At 46.0% G+C, this 19,703-nt stretch overlaps 1 protein-coding gene across 2 annotated transcripts in view; it reads left to right on the forward strand.

Moving 5' to 3' along the window:
• The first annotated feature begins 354 nt into the window (after nucleotides 1-354).
• The window catches only part of LOC145339424 (zinc transporter ZIP9-like), a 52,067-nt gene continuing 32,718 nt past the window's right edge, over nucleotides 355-19,703 (forward strand). For both annotated transcript variants that reach the window (XM_080183881.1, XM_080183883.1), the window contains exon 1: nucleotides 355-532. In XM_080183881.1, coding sequence (XP_080040007.1) covers nucleotides 437-532 — 96 coding nt within the window. In that variant the 5' untranslated portion in view covers nucleotides 355-436. The remainder of the gene's footprint in view (nucleotides 533-19,703) is intronic.

A 19,703-nucleotide genomic window follows, 5' to 3' on the forward strand; every position in this document is an offset into this window, starting at 1 on the left:
CCACCCGCCCCCCTCCTCTCCTCCCCCACCCACCCCTCCCCCTCCCCTCCTCACCCCTCCCCTTCCCCTCCTCACCCCCCACCCACCCCCCTCCCCCCCCACCCACCCCTCCCCCTCCCCTCCTCCCCGCACCCACCCCTCCCCCTCCCCCCTCCCCCCCCTCCTCTCCTCTCCCCACCCCTACCCCCCCTCCCCTTCCCCCTCCCCCTCTCCCTCCCCCTCTCCTCCCTCCCCCTCCCCTGCAGTTCCCCGCTCTGCCTCTGGGTGCTGCTCTTACCCACATTCCGGGAGCAGCGACGTGGATGTTGGAAAGTTTGGGGAAAGTTTCATTGAGAGTTGGTGAGTTTGGGGAGATGTTGGAGATTGCTGTCTGGCTCAGTGACCTCCCGCCTGCCTGAACATCTGGGCCTCAAGCAGTGTGCCGAAGGCTGGCAGAATGGACGGGGCGGTGACTATCATCCTGCTTTCTATGGCAATGTTTGGGGGCTGCTTGCTGCTGGGACTGATCCCTTTAACCATCAGACTGCCCCAGGTAAGAGACTGCTTCCTCACCCACAAGCCTGTCTCTGTCCCTGCCACTCCTCAGCCCCAGACCCTGTCCCTTTCACTCCTCAGCCCCAGACCCTGTCCCTGTCACTCCTCAGCCCCAGACCCTGTCCCTGTCACTCCTCAGCCCCAGACCCTGTCCCTGTCACTCCTCAGCCCCAGACCCTGTCCCTGTCACTCCTCAGCCCCAGACCCTGTCCCTGTCACTCCTCAGCCCCAGACCCTGTCCCTGTCACTCCTCAGCCCCAGACCCTGTCCCTGTCACTCCTCAGCCCCAGACCCTGTCCCTGTCACTCCTCAGCCCCAGACCCTGTCCCTGTCACTCCGAGCTTAGTGCGAACCACAGCGATTACTTTCAACCCGTTTGCTGGAAAGTTGAACTTGTATCAAAGTGCTGCTGTGAACTGTTCCCTCCCTGTAAATAAGCACATTCCTGTTCTCTCAGCCCCGCTGCTTAATGAGAAATAGAAATACCCAGATAAACTGGGGCTCAGACAGACAAAATGATGTAGGCATTGTCCTGCTATCATTTCTGTTTTGGATATTGAATTCCAATTGGAAGTGAACCTGAGTGTTTGGGAATGTGGATGATATTATCCATCTCTTCACTATCTCCCTCCTAAGTGTGGGAGTCACTTCACACAGGGCAATGTAGCTTCCTATCATCAGGATACAGTCACCGCGTATGACACTGGGGCGCAGCTCTGCCATTGTAAAGCAGTTGACGTTGTGTATATGGATTTTAGTAAAGCATTTGATAAGGTTCCCCATGGTAGGCTACTGCAGAAAATGCAGATGCATGGGATTGAGGGTGATTTAGCAGTTTGGATCAGGAATTGGCTAGCTGATAGAAGACAGAAGGTGGTGGTTGATGGGAAATATTCAACCTGGAGTTCAGTTACTAGTGGTGTACCTCAGGGATCTGTTTTGGGGCCACTGCTGTTTGTCATTTTTATAAATGACCTAGATGAGGGTGTAGAAGGATGGGTTAGTAAATTTGCTGATGACACCAAAGTCAGAGGAGATGTAGACAGTGAGGATGGATGTTACAGTTTGCAGAGGGACATAGATAAGCTGCAGAGCTGGGCTGAGAGGTGGCAGATGGAGTTTAATGCAGAAAAGTGTGAGGTGATTCACTTTAGTAAGAATAACAGAAGTACGGAATATAGGGTGGAAGGACACTTAGTAGTGTCGACGAGCAGAGAGATCTCGGTGTACGTGTACGTAGATCGCTGAAAGTTGGCACCCAGGTTGATAAGGTTGTTAAGAAGGCGTACAGTGTGTTAGCTTTTATTGGTAGAGGGATTGAATTTCGGAGCCATGAGGTCACGTTGCAACTGTACAAAACTCTGGTGCGGCCGCACTTGGAGTATTGCATACAGTTCTGGTCGCCGCATTATAAGAAAGATGTGGAGGCATTGGAAAGGGTGCAGAGAAGGTTTACCAGGATGTTGCCTGGTATGGTGGGATGGTCTTATGAGGAAAGGCTGAGGGACTTGAGGTTATTTTCATTAGAGAAGAAGGTTACGAGGTGACCTAATTGAGGCATACAAGATGATCAAAGGATTAGATAGGATGGACAGTGGGAGCCTTTTACCTCAGATGGTGATGGCTAACACGAGGGGACATAGCTTTAAATTAAGGGGTGGTAATTATAGGACGGATGTCAGAGGTAGGTTCTTTACTCAGAGGGTAGTAAGGACGTGGAATGCCCTGCCTGCAGCAGTTGTGGACTCGCCAACTTTAAGGGTGTTCAAATGGTCAGTGGATAGGCATATGGATAACATTGGAGTAGTTTACGTTAGAGGGTCATTAGATTGGTTCCACTGGTCAGTGCAACATTGAGGGCTGAAGGGCCTGTACTGCGCTGTAATGTTCTATGTATATAACACCGGGGTACGGCTCTGTCACTGTATATAACACCGGGGTACGGCTCCGTCACTGTATATAACACCGGGGTACGGCTCTGTCACTGTATATAACACCGGGGTACGGCTCTGTCACTGTATATAACACCGGGGTACGGCTCTGTCACTGTATATAACACCGGGGTACGGCTCTGTCACTGTATATAACACCGGGGTACGGCTCTGTCACTGTATATAACACCGGGGTACGGCTCTGTCACTGTATATAACACCGGGGTACGGCTCTGTCACTGTGTATAACACCGGGGTACGGCTATGTCACTGTGTATAACACCGGGGTACGGCTCTGTCACTGTGTATAACACCGGGGTACGGCTCTGTCACTGTATATAACACCGGGGTACGGCTCTGTCACTGTATATAACACCGGGGTACGGCTCTGTCACTGTATATAACACCGGGGTACGGCTATGTCACTGTGTATAACACCGGGGTACGGCTCCGTCACTGTATATAACACCGGGGTACGGCTCCGTCACTGTGTATAACACCGGGGTACGGCTCTGTCACTGTGTATAACACCGGGGTACGGCTCCGTCACTGTATATAACACCGGGGTACGGCTCTGTCACTGTATATAACACCGGGGTACGGCTCTGTCACTGTATATAACACCGGGGTACGGCTCCGTCACTGTATATAACACCGGGGTACGGCTCCGTCACTGTATATAACACCGGGGTACGGCTCCGTCACTGTATATAACACCGGGGTACGGCTCTGTCACTGTATGACAGTTGATACAACACTGGTGGGGACAGGTCTGTGATTTGATTTATTATTGTCACATGTATTAACGTACAGTGAAAAGTATTGTTTCTTGGGCACTATACAGACAAAGCATACTGTTCATAGAGAAGAAAACAAGAGTGCAGAATATAGTGTTATAGTTATAACTAGGGTACAGAGAAAGATCAACTTAATGCAAGGCAAGTCCATTCAAAAGTCTGATGGCAGCAGGGAAGAAGCTGTTCTTGAATTTCCCTCCTCCCTCCCTCCGTCCCTCCCTCCCTCTCCACCTCCCTCCCTCCCTCCCCTCCCCCCCCTCCCCCCCCTCCACACCCCTCCCTCCCTCCTCCACACCCCTCCCTCCCTCCCCCCTCCACACCCCTCCCTCCCTCCCCGCCTCCACACCCCTCCCTCCCTCCCCCTCCACACCCCTCCCCCTCCACACCCCTCCCTCCCTCCCTCCCTCCCTCCCTCCACACCCCCCTCCCTCCCCCTCCCCCCCCTCCCTCCCCCTCCTCCCTCCCCCTCCCTCCCCCCTCCCCCTACACTCCCTCCCTCCCCCTACACTCCCTCCCTCCCTCCCCCTACACTCCCTCCCTCCCCCTACACTCACTCCCTCCCTCCCTCCCCCTACACTCCCTCCCTCCCTCCCTCCCCCTACACTCCCTCCCCTCCCCCTACACTCCCTCCCCTCCCTCCCTCCCCCTACACTCCCTCCCCTCCCTCCCTCCCCCTACACTCCCTCCCCTCCCCACCCCTCCCTCCCCACCCCTCCCCCCCTCCCTCCCCCCCTCCCCCCTCCCCCCTCCCTCCCCCCCCACACCCCCTGCCCCCCCCCACACCCCCTGCCCCCCCTACACCCCCTGCCCCCCACACCCCCTCCCCCCCCCCACACATCCCCTCCCCCCCAACACACCCCCTCCCCCCTCCAAGAAAGATCTCCTTAAAGATCCTCCACTGCTCCTCAGCAGACCTACCTTCCAATGCGCTCCCCCAGTCCACATTCGCCAATTCCTCTCTCATCCTACCGTACTCCCTCTGTTCAAACAAAGGATGCGTGTCCGGGAACCCACTTTCTCCTCCTCCATCTGCACCAGAAACTCCACCATACAATGATCGCTCTCCCCAAGAGGATCCTTCACCACAAGGTCCCTAATTCTACCCACCTCATTACATAACACCAGATCCAAGACAGCTCGCCCCCTCGTCGGCTCCAACACACACTGTTCAATGTAGAGATTATTACCTCTTGAGCTCCTGCTTGCCAGTTTCTCAACTGCCTGAACATTGACTGTAAGGCCACATCCCCCTTTCTATCTATAAATGACTGCCTACTGTAGGCCCTCCATTTCCTCTCCAATCCTCTGCTTTCAGACCCTTACTCTGCTGTGAGGAGGGCAGTTCTCAATGAAGGATAGAGTGTGTTGCGTGTTCCAGGCTGGGTTTAAAGACCAGAACTCATGGGTAGAGGACCCCTGTACCAGGGCAAAGCTGAAAGCTGTTTGTGTGTCAGCTTTCTGATCATCATGGGTTGGGTTTATCACTCCGATACCTCTTCATAGTACAGTTGACTGTTTGCCCACTAATCCAGCTCTGCTTGGCTGTGTCTCCCTCAGCTTAGCTTCTCCAGCTCTCGCATTATTGCAAGTCCTACCTTGGATCTAGTTCCATGCTGACACTAGGTGAAGTGGGTGAGTGGGTAAATGGGTTGGAGGTTGTGGACAAAGCTGAGCCTGTCTCCCTTCCCCGGTTCCTGATATAAAAGAGCCCACCAATTGTTTGCACTTATTCTGAATCATTGGCATTGGCTGTGAGAAGTTGTACATTTGACCTCCTTGATAAGACAAAAGGTATTTTGAGAATTGAGTCTGGCTAAGAGCCAGGTCCCTTAGTTATGAAGAGAGGGACAGAGGCAACTCTGTTTATTAATGAACTGGATTCCAGCAAACAAATACTGAGCCAGTGTGTGAGCAAAGTGACAATACATCCTGCAGGCTTCCCCCATTGATATGAATCCACCCACAGTATGAATTAAAGAAAGGACTTGTATTTCTCTGCATCATATTGGTCTCGCCAGTGTCTTGTAATACAACTAATTATTTTGACATGAGTTATTCTTCAGGCAAAACTGGAAGCCATTGATGCTAATAACAAATACCGATAACATAATTGCTTGAAACTTCTCCACTCCAGTCTCAGAATTCCAAACAAATGTCGTTTCTCTAACTAACCCAGCTGTTAAATCCCAGCTCCCTGCACTGCCCCTTCTCAATGTTTCACATCTTTCTCACCATAATAATGACCAGATATTTTTTCTCATTATACCCTCATGGGATGTGGGCATCGCTGACTAGACCAGCCTTTGTTGTCCATCCCTAATTGGCAAGGTGGTGGGGAGCTACCTTCTTGAATCACTTCAGTCCATGTGATGTAGGTACACCCACAGTGCTGTTAGCGTCATAAAGGCTCATAGCATGGAAACAGGCCTTTGGCCCAACTTGTCCATGCTGCCCAGTTTTTAACCAGTAAGCTAGTCCCAACTGTCTGTGTTTGGCTCCTATCCCTCTATACCCATCTTATCCATGTAACTGTCTAAACACTTTTTAAAAGACAAAATTATACCCGCATCTACTTAGGGAGAGAGGGAGTTCCAAAGCTTTTGACCCAGCGTCAGTGAAGGGACGACACTATATCTCTAAGCTGGTCTGTGGCCTGGAGGGGAACCTGCAGGTGGTGGTGTTCCCTCCTGCCTGCTGTTCTTCTCAGTGTTGGAGGTCCTGGATTTGGAAGGTGCGGTTTTGGGGCCTTGGTGAGATTTTTTTTAATGGACATGGACATTGCTGGCATTTTATTCCCATCCCTAATTGCCCCTGAGCTGAATCATTTGCTCAGCTGTAACAGAGGACAACCATGTTGCTGTGAATCTGGAGTCACATTTAGAAAAGGATGACAGATATTCTCTCCTAAAGGAACATTAGTGAAGCAGGTGGTTTATTACAACAATCAATGATAGTTTCATAGTCGCCATTACTGAGAACTTGTACTCCAGATTTATTTATTAATATAAATACCACCAGCTCCTGTGGTGGGATTTCACCCATGTCCCCATTAGTGTCAACAGTGACATTACCACTATGCCACCATCTCTCCTAAATGCACTGCTTCTTGAGGACTATACACGTTACTGCCACTGTGCACTGCTGGTGGAGAGAATGAATGCTCCAGATAGTAAAGGGGATGCTGAAAGTGCATACTGTCTTTTCCTGGATGGTGTCGAGATGATTCACTGTTGTTGGTGCTGCATTTGTCCAGGCAAGTGGAGAGTATTCCATTACATTCCTGACTTGTGCTTTGTAGATGGTGGACATGCTTTGGGGAACCAGGAAGTGAGTTACTCACCGCACTATTTCCAGCCTCTTACCTGCCCTTGTAACCACAGTATTGAGGTAGCTAGTCCAATTGAGTTTCTGGTAATCTCCAGGATGTTGATAGTTGGGGATTCAACAATGGTAATGTCATTGAATGCCAAGGATCGATGGTTAAATTCTCACTTTCTAGCTGTGACACTAACAGTTACTACACAGAAACTACAGAAGGTCATGAATGTAGTCCGATCCATTACTCAAACCAGCCTCCCATCCATTGACTCTGTCTACACTTCCCGCTGCCTCGGAAAAGCAGCCAGCATAACTAAGGACCCCACACACTCCGGACATTCTCTCTTCCACCTACTTCCTTTGGGAAAAAGATACAAAAGTCTGAGGTCACATACCAACTGACTCAAGAACAGCTTCTTCCCTGCTGCTGTCAGACTTTTGAATGGACTTACCTCTCATTAAGTTGATATTTCTCTACACCCTAGCTATGACTGTAATACTACATTCTGCACTCTCTCCTTTCCTTCTCTATGAACAGTATGCTTTGTCTGTATAGTTGGCAAGGAACAATACTTTTCACTGTATGTTAATACATGTGACAATAATAAATCAAACAAGTCACTGTTTATTCTGCAGGGTAAGGATCATTCACTGTGTAACTGTACACAGTCACTGTTTATTCTGCAGGGTAAGGATCATTCACTGTGTAACTGTACACAGTCACTGTTTATTCTGCAGGGTTAAAGTAAACACTAGACTTGCCTGAGTCTGAACTCTAAACCTTTAGAATCATACATACTAATGAGCCTCCATTGTTGTTTAGTTGATTGATTGCTGATTATCTGTCGTAAAATATTGGTTTGAGCCTCACTGACTTTAATGTCAGGAAAGAACTGTAATGTAACGCACTGTGTGTGAAAAAAGCAAGTGAAACCACCTAACAACTTTGAAGAAACCACAGCAGTCAATCAGGCTGAGAATCTTTATGAACATAGCAATTTACAACAGCAGTTTATTATTGTGGAGCAGTCAGTGTGTATTATTGTGGAGCAGTCACTGTGTATTATTGTGGAGCAGTCAGTGTGTATTATTGTGGCGGAGAGCAGTCAGTGTGTATTATTGTGGCGGGGAGCAGTCAGTGTGTATTATTGTGGAGCAGTCAGTGTGTATTATTGTGGAGCAGTCAGTGTGTATTATTGTGGAGCAGTCAGTGTGTATTATTGTGGAGCAGTCAGTGTGTATTATTGTGGAGCAGTCAGTGTGTATTATTGTGGCGGGGAGCAGTCAGTGTGTATTATTGTGGAGCAGTCAGTGTGTATTATTGTGGAGCAGTCAGTGTGTATTATTGTGGAGCAGTCAGTGTGTATTATTGTGGAGCAGTCAGTGTGTATTATTGTGGAGCAGTCAGTGTGTATTATTGTGGAGCAGTCAGTGTGTATTATTGTGGAGCAGTCAGTGTGTATTATTGTGGAGCAGTCAGTGTGTATTATTGTGGAGCAGTCAGTGTGTATTATTGTGGCGGGGAGCAGTCAGTGTGTATTATTGTGGAGCAGTCAGTGTGTATTATTGTGGAGCAGTCAGTGTGTATTATTGTAGTGCAGTCAGTGTGTATTATTGTGGTGCAGTCAGTGTGTATTATTGTGGAGCAGTCAGTGTGTATTATTGTGGAGCAGTCAGTGTGTATTATTGTGGAGCAGTCAGTGTGTATTATTGTGGAGCAGTCAGTGTGTATTATTGTGGAGCAGTCAGTGTGTATTATTGTGGTGCAGTCAGTGTGTATTATTGTGGAGCAGTCAGTGTGTATTATTGTGGAGCAGTCAGTGTGTATTATTGTGGAGCAGTCAGTGTGTATTATTGTGGAGCAGTCAGTGTGTATTATTGTGGAGCAGTCAGTGTGTATTATTGTGGAGCAGTCAGTGTGTATTATTGTGGCGGGGAGCAGTCAGTGTGTATTATTGTGGTGCAGTCAGTGTGTATTATTGTGGAGCAGTCAGTGTGTATTATTGTGGAGCAGTCAGTGTGTATTATTGTGGAGCAGTCAGTGTGTATTATTGTGGAGCAGTCAGTGTGTATTATTGTGGAGCAGTCAGTGTGTATTATTGTGGAGCAGTCAGTGTGTATTATTGTGGTGCAGTCAGTGTGTATTATTGTGGAGCAGTCAGTGTGTATTATTGTGGAGCAGTCAGTGTGTATTATTGTGGAGCAGTCAGTGTGTATTATTGTGGCGGGGAGCAGTCAGTGTGTATTATTGTGGAGCAGTCAGTGTGTATTATTGTGGTGCAGTCAGTGTGTATTATTGTGGAGCAGTCAGTGTGTATTATTGTGGAGCAGTCAGTGTGTATTATTGTGGAGCAGTCAGTGTGTATTATTGTGGAGCAGTCAGTGTGTATTATTGTGGAGCAGTCAGTGTGTATTATTGTGGCGGGGAGCAGTCAGTGTGTATTATTGTGGAGCAGTCAGTGTGTATTATTGTGGTGCAGTCAGTGTGTATTATTGTGGAGCAGTCAGTGTGTATTATTGTGGTGCAGTCAGTGTGTATTATTGTGGTGCAGTCAGTGTGTATTATTGTGGAGCAGTCAGTGTGTATTATTGTGGAGCAGTCAGTGTGTATTATTGTGGAGCAGTCAGTGTGTATTATTGTGGTGCAGTCAGTGTGTATTATTGTGGCGGGGAGCAGTCAGTGTGTATTATTGTGGTGCAGTCAGTGTGTATTATTGTGGCGGGGAGCAGTCAGTGTGTATTATTGTGGTGCAGTCAGTGTGTATTATTGTGGCGGGGAGCAGTCAGTGTGTATTATTGTGGAGCAGTCAGTGTGTATTATTGTGGAGCAGTCAGTGTGTATTATTGTGGAGCAGTCAGTGTGTATTATTGTGGTGCAGTCAGTGTGTATTATTGTGGTGCAGTCAGTGTGTATTATTGTGGCGGGGAGCAGTCAGTGTGTATTATTGTGGAGCAGTCAGTGTGTATTATTGTGGAGCAGTCAGTGTGTATTATTGTGGAGCAGTCAGTGTGTATTATTGTGGAGCAGTCAGTGTGTATTATTGTGGCGGGGAGCAGTCAGTGTGTATTATTGTGGCGGGGAGCAGTCAGTGTGTATTATTGTGGAGCAGTCAGTGTATTATTGTGGAGCAGTCAGTGTATATTATTGTGGAGCAGTCAGTGTGTATTATTGTGGAGCAGTCAGTGTGTATTATTGTGGAGCAGTCAGTGTGTATTATTGTGGCGGGGAGCAGTCAGTGTGTATTATTGTGGCGGGGAGCAGTCAGTGTGTATTATTGTGGAGCAGTCAGTGTGTATTATTGTGGAGCAGTCAGTGTGTATTATTGTGGAGCAGTCAGTGTGTATTATTGTGGAGCAGTCAGTGTGTATTATTGTGGCGGGGAGCAGTCAGTGTGTATTATTGTGGAGCAGTCAGTGTGTATTATTGTGGAGCAGTCAGTGTGTATTATTGTGGAGCAGTCAGTGTGTATTATTGTGGAGCAGTCAGTGTGTATTATTGTGGAGCAGTCAGTGTGTATTATTGTGGAGCAGTCAGTGTGTATTATTGTGGAGCAGTCAGTGTGTATTATTGTGGAGCAGTCAGTGTGTATTATTGTGGAGCAGTCAGTGTGTATTATTGTGGAGCAGTCAGTGTGTATTATTGTGGTGCAGTCAGTGTGTATTATTGTGGAGCAGTCAGTGTGTATTATTGTGGAGCAGTCAGTGTGTATTATTGTGGAGCAGTCAGTGTGTATTATTGTGGAGCAGTCAGTGTGTATTATTGTGGAGCAGTCAGTGTGTATTATTGTGGAGCAGTCAGTGTGTATTATTGTGGAGCAGTCAGTGTGTATTATTGTGGAGCAGTCAGTCTGTATTATTGTGGAGCAGTCAGTGTGTATTATTGTGGAGCAGTCAGTGTGTATTATTGTGGAGCAGTCAGTGTGTATTATTGTGGAGCAGTCAGTGTGTATTATTGTGGAGCAGTCAGTGTGTATTATTGTGGAGCAGTCAGTGTGTATTATTGTGGAGCAGTCAGTGTGTATTATTGTGGAGCAGTCAGTGTGTATTATTGTGGTGCAGTCAGTGTGTATTATTGTGGCGGGGTGCAGTCAGTGTGTATTATTGTGGAGCAGTCAGTGTGTATTATTGTGGAGCAGTCAGTGTGTATTATTGTGGAGCAGTCAGTGTGTATTATTGTGGAGCAGTCAGTGTGTATTATTGTGGAGCAGTCAGTGTGTATTATTGTGGAGCAGTCAGGGTGTATTACTGTGGAGCAGTCAGTGTGTATTATTGTGGCGGGGAGCAGTCAGTGTGTATTATTGTGGAGCAGTCAGTGTGTATTATTGTGGAGCAGTCAGTGTGTATTATTGTGGCGGGGAGCAGTCAGTGTGTATTATTGTGGAGCAGTCAGTGTGTATTATTGTGGCGGGGAGCAGTCAGTGTGTATTATTGTGGTGCAGTCAGTGTGTATTATTGTGGAGCAGTCAGTGTGTATTATTGTGGAGCAGTCAGTGTGTATTATTGTGGCGGGGAGCAGTCAGTGTGTATTATTGTGGAGCAGTCAGTGTGTATTATTGTGGAGCAGTCAGTGTGTATTATTGTGGAGCAGTCAGTGTGTATTATTGTGGTGCAGTCAGTGTGTATTATTGTGGAGCAGTCAGTGTGTATTATTGTGGAGCAGTCAGTGTGTATTATTGTGGAGCAGTCAGTGTGTATTATTGTGGAGCAGTCAGTGTGTATTATTGTGGAGCAGTCAGTGTGTATTATTGTGGCGGGGAGCAGTCAGTGTGTATTATTGTGGAGCAGTCAGTGTGTATTATTGTGGTGCAGTCAGTGTGTATTATTGTGGAGCAGTCAGTGTGTATTATTGTGGTGCAGTCAGTGTGTATTATTGTGGTGCAGTCAGTGTGTATTATTGTGGAGCAGTCAGTGTGTATTATTGTGGAGCAGTCAGTGTGTATTATTGTGGAGCAGTCAGTGTGTATTATTGTGGTGCAGTCAGTGTGTATTATTGTGGCGGGGAGCAGTCAGTGTGTATTATTGTGGTGCAGTCAGTGTGTATTATTGTGGCGGGGAGCAGTCAGTGTGTATTATTGTGGAGCAGTCAGTGTGTATTATTGTGGAGCAGTCAGTGTGTATTATTGTGGAGCAGTCAGTGTGTATTATTGTGGCGGGGAGCAGTCAGTGTGTATTATTGTGGCGGGGAGCAGTCAGTGTGTATTATTGTGGTGCAGTCAGTGTGTACTATTGTGGAGCAGTCAGTGTGTATTATTGTGGAGCAGTCAGTGTGTATTATTGTGGCGGGGAGCAGTCAGTGTGTATTATTGTGGCGGGGAGCAGTCAGTGTGTATTATTGTGGAGCAGTCAGTGTGTATTATTGTGGAGCAGTCAGTGTGTATTATTGTGGAGCAGTCAGTGTGTATTATTGTGGAGCAGTCAGTGTGTATTATTGTGGTGCAGTCAGTGTGTATTATTGTGGAGCAGTCAGTGTGTATTATTGTGGAGCAGTCAGTGTGTATTATTGTGGAGCAGTCAGTGTGTATTATTGTGGAGCAGTCAGTGTGAATTATTGTGGAGCAGTCAGTGTGTATTATTGTGCTGCAGTCAGTGTGTATTATTGTGGAGCAGTCAGTGTGTATTATTGTGGAGCAGTCAGTGTGTATTATTGTGGAGCAGTCAGTGTGTATTATTGTGGTGCAGTCAGTGTGTATTATTGTGGTGCAGTCAGTGTGTATTATTGTGGCGGGGAGCAGTCAGTGTGTATTATTGTGGAGCAGTCAGTGTGTATTATTGTGGAGCAGTCAGTGTGTATTATTGTGGAGCAGTCAGTGTGTATTATTGTGGAGCAGTCAGTGTGTATTATTGTGGAGCAGTCAGTGTGTATTATTGTGGAGCAGTCAGTGTGTATTATTGTGGTGCAGTCAGTGTGTATTATTGTGGCGGGGTGCAGTCAGTGTGTATTATTGTGGAGCAGTCAGTGTGTATTATTGTGGAGCAGTCAGTGTGTATTATTGTGGAGCAGTCAGTGTGTATTATTGTGGAGCAGTCAGTGTGTATTATTGTGGAGCAGTCAGTGTGTATTATTGTGGAGCAGTCAGTGTGTATTATTGTGGAGCAGTCAGTGTGTATTATTGTGGGGAGCAGTCAGTGTGTATTATTGTGGAGCAGTCAGTGTGTATTATTGTGGAGCAGTCAGTGTGTATTATTGTGGCGGGGAGCAGTCAGTGTGTATTATTGTGGCGGGAGCAGTCAGTGTGTATTATTGTGGAGCAGTCAGTGTGTATTATTGTGGAGCAGTCAGTGTGTATTATTGTGGAGCAGTCAGTGTGTATTATTGTGGAGCAGTCAGTGTGTATTATTGTGGCGGGGAGCAGTCAGTGTGTATTATTGTGGCGGGGAGCAGTCAGTGTGTATTATTGTGGAGCAGTCAGTGTGTATTATTGTGGAGCAGTCAGTGTGTATTATTGTGGAGCAGTCAGTGTGTATTATTGTGGAGCAGTCAGTGTGTATTATTGTGGAGCAGTCAGTGTGTATTATTGTGGAGCAGTCAGTGTGTATTATTGTGGAGCAGTCAGTGTGTATTATTGTGGAGCAGTCAGTGTGTATTATTGTGGAGCAGTCAGTGTGTATTATTGTGGAGCAGTCAGTGTGTATTATTGTGGAGCAGTCAGTGTGTATTATTGTGGCGGGGAGCAGTCAGTGTGTATTATTGTGGAGCAGTCAGTGTGTATTATTGTGGCGGGGAGCAGTCAGTGTGTATTATTGTGGAGCAGTCAGTGTGTATTATTGTGGAGCAGTCAGTGTGTATTATTGTGGAGCAGTCAGTGTGTATTATTGTGGAGCAGTCAGTGTGTATTATTGTGGAGCAGTCAGTGTGTATTATTGTGGAGCAGTCAGTGTGTATTATTGTGGAGCAGTCAGTGTGTATTATTGTGGTGCAGTCAGTGTGTATTATTGTGGAGCAGTCAGTGTGTATTATTGTGGAGCAGTCAGTGTGTATTATTGTGGAGCAGTCAGTGTGTATTATTGTGGAGCAGTCAGTGTGTATTATTGTGGAGCAGTCAGTGTGTATTATTGTGGAGCAGTCAGTGTGTATTATTGTGGAGCAGTCAGTGTGTATTATTGTGGAGCAGTCAGTGTGTATTATTGTGGAGCAGTCAGTGTGTATTATTGTGGAGCAGTCAGTGTGTATTATTGTGGAGCAGTCAGTGTGTATTATTGTGGAGCAGTCAGTGTGTATTATTGTGGAGCAGTCAGTGTGTATTATTGTGGAGCAGTCAGTGTGTATTATTGTGGAGCAGTCAGTGTGTATTATTGTGGAGCAGTCAGTGTGTATTATTGTGGAGCAGTCAGTGTGTATTATTGTGGTGCAGTCAGTGTGTATTATTGTGGCGGGGTGCAGTCAGTGTGTATTATTGTGGAGCAGTCAGTGTGTATTATTGTGGAGCAGTCAGTGTGTATTATTGTGGAGCAGTCAGTGTGTATTATTGTGGAGCAGTCAGTGTGTATTATTGTGGAGCAGTCAGTGTGTATTATTGTGGAGCAGTCAGTGTGTATTATTGTGGAGCAGTCAGTGTGTATTATTGTGGAGCAGTCAGTGTGTATTATTGTGGCGGGGAGCAGTCAGTGTGTATTATTGTGGAGCAGTCAGTGTGTATTATTGTGGCGGGGAGCAGTCAGTGTGTATTATTGTGGAGCAGTCAGTGTGTATTATTGTGGAGCAGTCAGTGTGTATTATTGTGGAGCAGTCAGTGTGTATTATTGTGGCGGGGAGCAGTCAGTGTGTATTATTGTGGAGCAGTCAGTGTGTATTATTGTGGAGCAGTCAGTGTGTATTATTGTGGAGCAGTCAGTGTGTATTATTGTGGTGCAGTCAGTGTGTATTATTGTGGAGCAGTCAGTGTGTATTATTGTGGAGCAGTCAGTGTGTATTATTGTGGAGCAGTCAGTGTGTATTATTGTGGAGCAGTCAGTGTGTATTATTGTGGAGCAGTCAGTGTGTATTATTGTGGCGGGGAGCAGTCAGTGTGTATTATTGTGGAGCAGTCAGTGTGTATTATTGTGGTGCAGTCAGTGTGTATTATTGTGGAGCAGTCAGTGTGTATTATTGTGGTGCAGTCAGTGTGTATTATTGTGGTGCAGTCAGTGTGTATTATTGTGGAGCAGTCAGTGTGTATTATTGTGGAGCAGTCAGTGTGTATTATTGTGGAGCAGTCAGTGTGTATTATTGTGGTGCAGTCAGTGTGTATTATTGTGGCGGGGAGCAGTCAGTGTGTATTATTGTGGTGCAGTCAGTGTGTATTATTGTGGCGGGGAGCAGTCAGTGTGTATTATTGTGGAGCAGTCAGTGTGTATTATTGTGGAGCAGTCAGTGTGTATTATTGTGGAGCAGTCAGTGTGTATTATTGTGGCGGGGAGCAGTCAGTGTGTATTATTGTGGCGGGGAGCAGTCAGTGTGTATTATTGTGGTGCAGTCAGTGTGTACTATTGTGGAGCAGTCAGTGTGTATTATTGTGGAGCAGTCAGTGTGTATTATTGTGGCGGGGAGCAGTCAGTGTGTATTATTGTGGGGGAGCAGTCAGTGTGTATTATTGTGGAGCAGTCAGTGTGTATTATTGTGGAGCAGTCAGTGTGTATTATTGTGGAGCAGTCAGTGTGTATTATTGTGGAGCAGTCAGTGTGTATTATTGTGGTGCAGTCAGTGTGTATTATTGTGGAGCAGTCAGTGTGTATTATTGTGGAGCAGTCAGTGTGTATTATTGTGGAGCAGTCAGTGTGTATTATTGTGGAGCAGTCAGTGTGTATTATTGTGGAGCAGTCAGTGTGTATTATTGTGGTGCAGTCAGTGTGTATTATTGTGGAGCAGTCAGTGTGTATTATTGTGGAGCAGTCAGTGTGTATTATTGTGGAGCAGTCAGTGTGTATTATTGTGGTGCAGTCAGTGTGTATTATTGTGGCGGGGAGCAGTCAGTGTGTATTATTGTGGAGCAGTCAGTGTGTATTATTGTGGAGCAGTCAGTGTGTATTATTGTGGAGCAGTCAGTGTGTATTATTGTGGAGCAGTCAGTGTGTATTATTGTGGCGGGGAGCAGTCAGTGTGTATTATTGTGGAGCAGTCAGTGTGTATTATTGTGGAGCAGTCAGTGTGTATTATTGTGGAGCAGTCAGTGTGTATTATTGTGGCGGGGAGCAGTCAGTGTGTATTATTGTGGAGCAGTCAGTGTGTATTATTGTGGAGCAGTCAGTGTGTATTATTGTGGCGGGGAGCAGTCAGTGTGTATTATTGTGGCGGGGAGCAGTCAGTGTGTATTATTGTGGAGCAGTCAGTGTGTATTATTGTGGAGCAGTCAGTGTGTATTATTGTGGCGGGGAGCAGTCAGTGTGTATTATTGTGGCGGGGAGCAGTCAGTGTGTATTATTGTGGAGCAGTCAGTGTGTATTATTGTGGAGCAGTCAGTGTGTATTATTGTGGCGGGGAGCAGTCAGTGTGTATTATTGTGGCGGGGAGCAGTCAGTGTGTATTATTGTGGCGGGAGCAGTCAGTGTGTATTATTGTGGAGCAGTCAGTGTGTATTATTGTGGAGCAGTCAGTGTGTATTATTGTGGAGCAGTCAGTGTGTATTATTGTGGAGCAGTCAGTGTGTATTATTGTGGAGCAGTCAGTGTGTATTATTGTGGAGCAGTCAGTGTGTATTATTGTGGCGGGGAGCAGTCAGTGTGTATTATTGTGGAGCAGTCAGTGTGTATTATTGTGGAGCAGTCAGTGTGTATTATTGTGGAGCAGTCAGTGTGTATTATTGTGGAGCAGTCAGTGTGTATTATTGTGGAGCAGTCAGTGTGTATTATTGTGGAGCAGTCAGTGTGTATTATTGTGGAGCAGTCAGTGTGTATTATTGTGGAGCAGTCAGTGTGTATTATTGTGGCGGGGAGCAGTCAGTGTGTATTATTGTGGAGCAGTCAGTGTGTATTATTGTGGAGCAGTCAGTGTGTATTATTGTGGAGCAGTCAGTGTGTATTATTGTGGTGCAGTCAGTGTGTATTATTGTGGAGCAGTCAGTGTGTATTATTGTGGAGCAGTCAGTGTGTATTATTGTGGAGCAGTCAGTGTGTATTATTGTGGAGCAGTCAGTGTGTATTATTGTGGAGCAGTCAGTGTGTATTATTGTGGAGCAGTCAGTGTGTATTATTGTGGCGGGGAGCAGTCAGTGTGTATTATTGTGGTGCAGTCAGTGTGTATTATTGTGGAGCAGTCAGTGTGTATTTTTGTGGAGCAGTCAGTGTGTATTATTGTGGTGCAGTCAGTGTGTATTATTGTGGAGCAGTCAGTGTGTATTATTGTGGAGCAGTCAGTGTGTATTGTTGTGGAGCAGTCAGTGTGTATTATTGTGGAGCAGTCAGTCTGTATTATTGTGGAGCAGTCAGTGTGTATTATTGTGGAGCAGTCAGTGTGTATTATTGTGGAGCAGTCAGTGTGTATTATTGTGGAGCAGTCAGTGTGTATTATTGTGGAGCAGTCAGTCTGTATTATTGTGGAGCAGTCAGTGTGTATTATTCTGGAGCAGTCAGTGTGTATTATTGTGGTGCAGTCAGTGTGTATTATTGTGGCGGGGAGCAGTCAGTGTGTATTATTGTGGAGCAGTCAGTGTGTATTATTGTGGAGCAGTCAGTGTGTATTATTGTGGAGCAGTCAGTGTGTATTATTGTGGAGCAGTCAGTGTGTATTATTGTGGTGCAGTCAGTGTGTATTATTGTGGAGCAGTCAGTGTGTATTATTGTGGAGCAGTCAGTGTGTATTATTGTGGAGCAGTCAGTGTGTATTGTTGTGGAGCAGTCAGTGTGTATTATTGTGGAGCAGTCAGTGTGTATTATTGTGGAGCAGTCAGTGTGTATTATTGTGGCGGGGAGCAGTCAGTGTGTATTATTGTGGAGCAGTCAGTGTGTATTATTGTGGAGCAGTCAGTGTGTATTATTGTGGAGCAGTCAGTGTGTATTATTGTGGAGCAGTCAGTGTGTATTATTGTGGAGCAGTCAGTGTGTATTATTGTGGAGCAGTCAGTGTGTATTATTGTGGAGCAGTCAGTGTGTATTATTGTGGAGCAGTCAGTGTGTATTATTGTGGAGCAGTCAGTGTGTATTATTGTGGTGCAGTCAGTGTGTATTATTGTGGCGGGGAGCAGTCAGTGTGTATTATTGTGGAGCAGTCAGTGTGTATTATTGTGGAGCAGTCAGTGTGTATTATTGTGGAGCAGTCAGTGTGTATTATTGTGGAGCAGTCAGTGTGTATTATTGTGGAGCAGTCAGTGTGTATTATTGTGGAGCAGTCAGTGTGTATTATTGTGGAGCAGTCAGTGTGTATTATTGTGGAGCAGTCAGTGTGTATTATTGTGGAGCAGTCAGTGTGTATTATTGTGGTGCAGTCAGTGTGTATTATTGTGGAGCAGTCAGTGTGTATTATTGTGGAGCAGTCAGTGTGTATTATTGTGGAGCAGTCAGTGTGTATTATTGTGGAGCAGTCAGTGTGTATTATTGTGGAGCAGTCAGTGTGTATTATTGTGGAGCAGTCAGTGTGTATTATTGTGGAGCAGTCAGTGTGTATTATTGTGGAGCAGTCAGTGTGTATTATTGTGGAGCAGTCAGTGTGTATTATTGTGGAGCAGTCAGTGTGTATTATTGTGGAGCAGTCAGTGTGTATTATTGTGGTGGGGTGCAGTCAGTGTGTATTATTGTGGAGCAGTCAGTGTGTATTATTGTGGAGCAGTCAGTGTGTATTATTGTGGAGCAGTCAGTGGGTATTATTGTGGAGCAGTCAGTGTGTATTATTGTGGAGCAGTCAGTGTGTATTATTGTGGAGCAGTCAGTGTGTATTATTGTGGAGCAGTCAGTGTGTATTATTGTGGAGCAGTCAGTGTGTATTATTGTGGAGCAGTCAGTGTGTATTATTGTGGAGCAGTCAGTGTGTATTATTGTGGAGCAGTCAGTGTGTATTATTGTGGAGCAGTCAGTGTGTATTATTGTGGCGGACAGTCAGTGTGTATTATTGTGGGAGCAGTCAGTGTGTATTATTGTGGAGCAGTCAGTGTGTATTATTGTGGAGCAGTCAGTGTGTATTATTGTGGAGCAGTCAGTGTGTATTATTGTGGAGCAGTCAGTGTGTATTATTGTGGAGCAGTCAGTGTGTATTATTGTGGAGCAGTCAGTGTGTTATTATTGTGGAGCAGTCAGTGTGTATTATTTGTGGAGCAGTCAGTGTGTATTATTGTGGAGCAGTCAGTGTGTATTATTGTGGAGCAGTCAGTGTGTATTATTGTGGAGCAGTCAGTGTGTATTATTGTGGAGCAGTCAGTGTGTATTATTGTGGAGCAGTCAGTGTGTATTATTGTGGAGCAGTCAGTGTGTATTATTGTGGAGCAGTCAGTGTGTATTATTGTGGAGCAGTCAGTGTGTATTATTGTGGAGCAGTCAGTGTGTATTATTGTGGAGCAGTCAGTGTGTATTATTGTGGAGCAGTCAGTGTGTATTATTGTGGAGCAGTCAGTGTGTATTATTGTGGAGCAGTCAGTGTGTATTATTGTGGAGCAGTCAGTGTGTATTATTGTGGGCAGTCAGTGTGTATTATTGTGGAGCAGTCAGTGTGTATTATTGTGGGAGCAGTCAGGTGTATTATTGTGGTGCAGTCAGTGTGGTATTATTGTGGAGCAGTCAGTGTGTATTATTGTGGAGCAGTCAGTGTGTATTATTGTGGAGCAGTCAGTGTGTATTATTGTGGCGGGGAGCAGTCAGTGTGTATTATTGTGGAGCAGTCAGTGTGTATTATTGTGGTGCAGTCAGTGTGTATTATTGTGGAGCAGTCAGTGTGTATTATTGTGGTGCAGTCAGTGTGTATTATTGTGGTGCAGTCAGTGTGTATTATTGTGGAGCAGTCAGTGTGTATTATTGTGGAGCAGTCAGTGTGTATTATTGTGGAGCAGTCAGTGTGTATTATTGTGGTGCAGTCAGTGTGTATTATTGTGGCGGGGAGCAGTCAGTGTGTATTATTGTGGAGCAGTCAGTGTGTATTATTGTGGAGCAGTCAGTGTGTATTATTGTGGCGGGGAGCAGTCAGTGTGTATTATTGTGGCGGGGAGCAGTCAGTGTGTATTATTGT

This window comes from Carcharhinus amblyrhynchos, unplaced genomic scaffold (assembly GCF_965287045.1).
Source record: "Carcharhinus amblyrhynchos unplaced genomic scaffold, sCarAmb.v2.hapA scaffold_456, whole genome shotgun sequence".
NCBI lineage: Eukaryota > Metazoa > Chordata > Chondrichthyes > Carcharhiniformes > Carcharhinidae > Carcharhinus > Carcharhinus amblyrhynchos.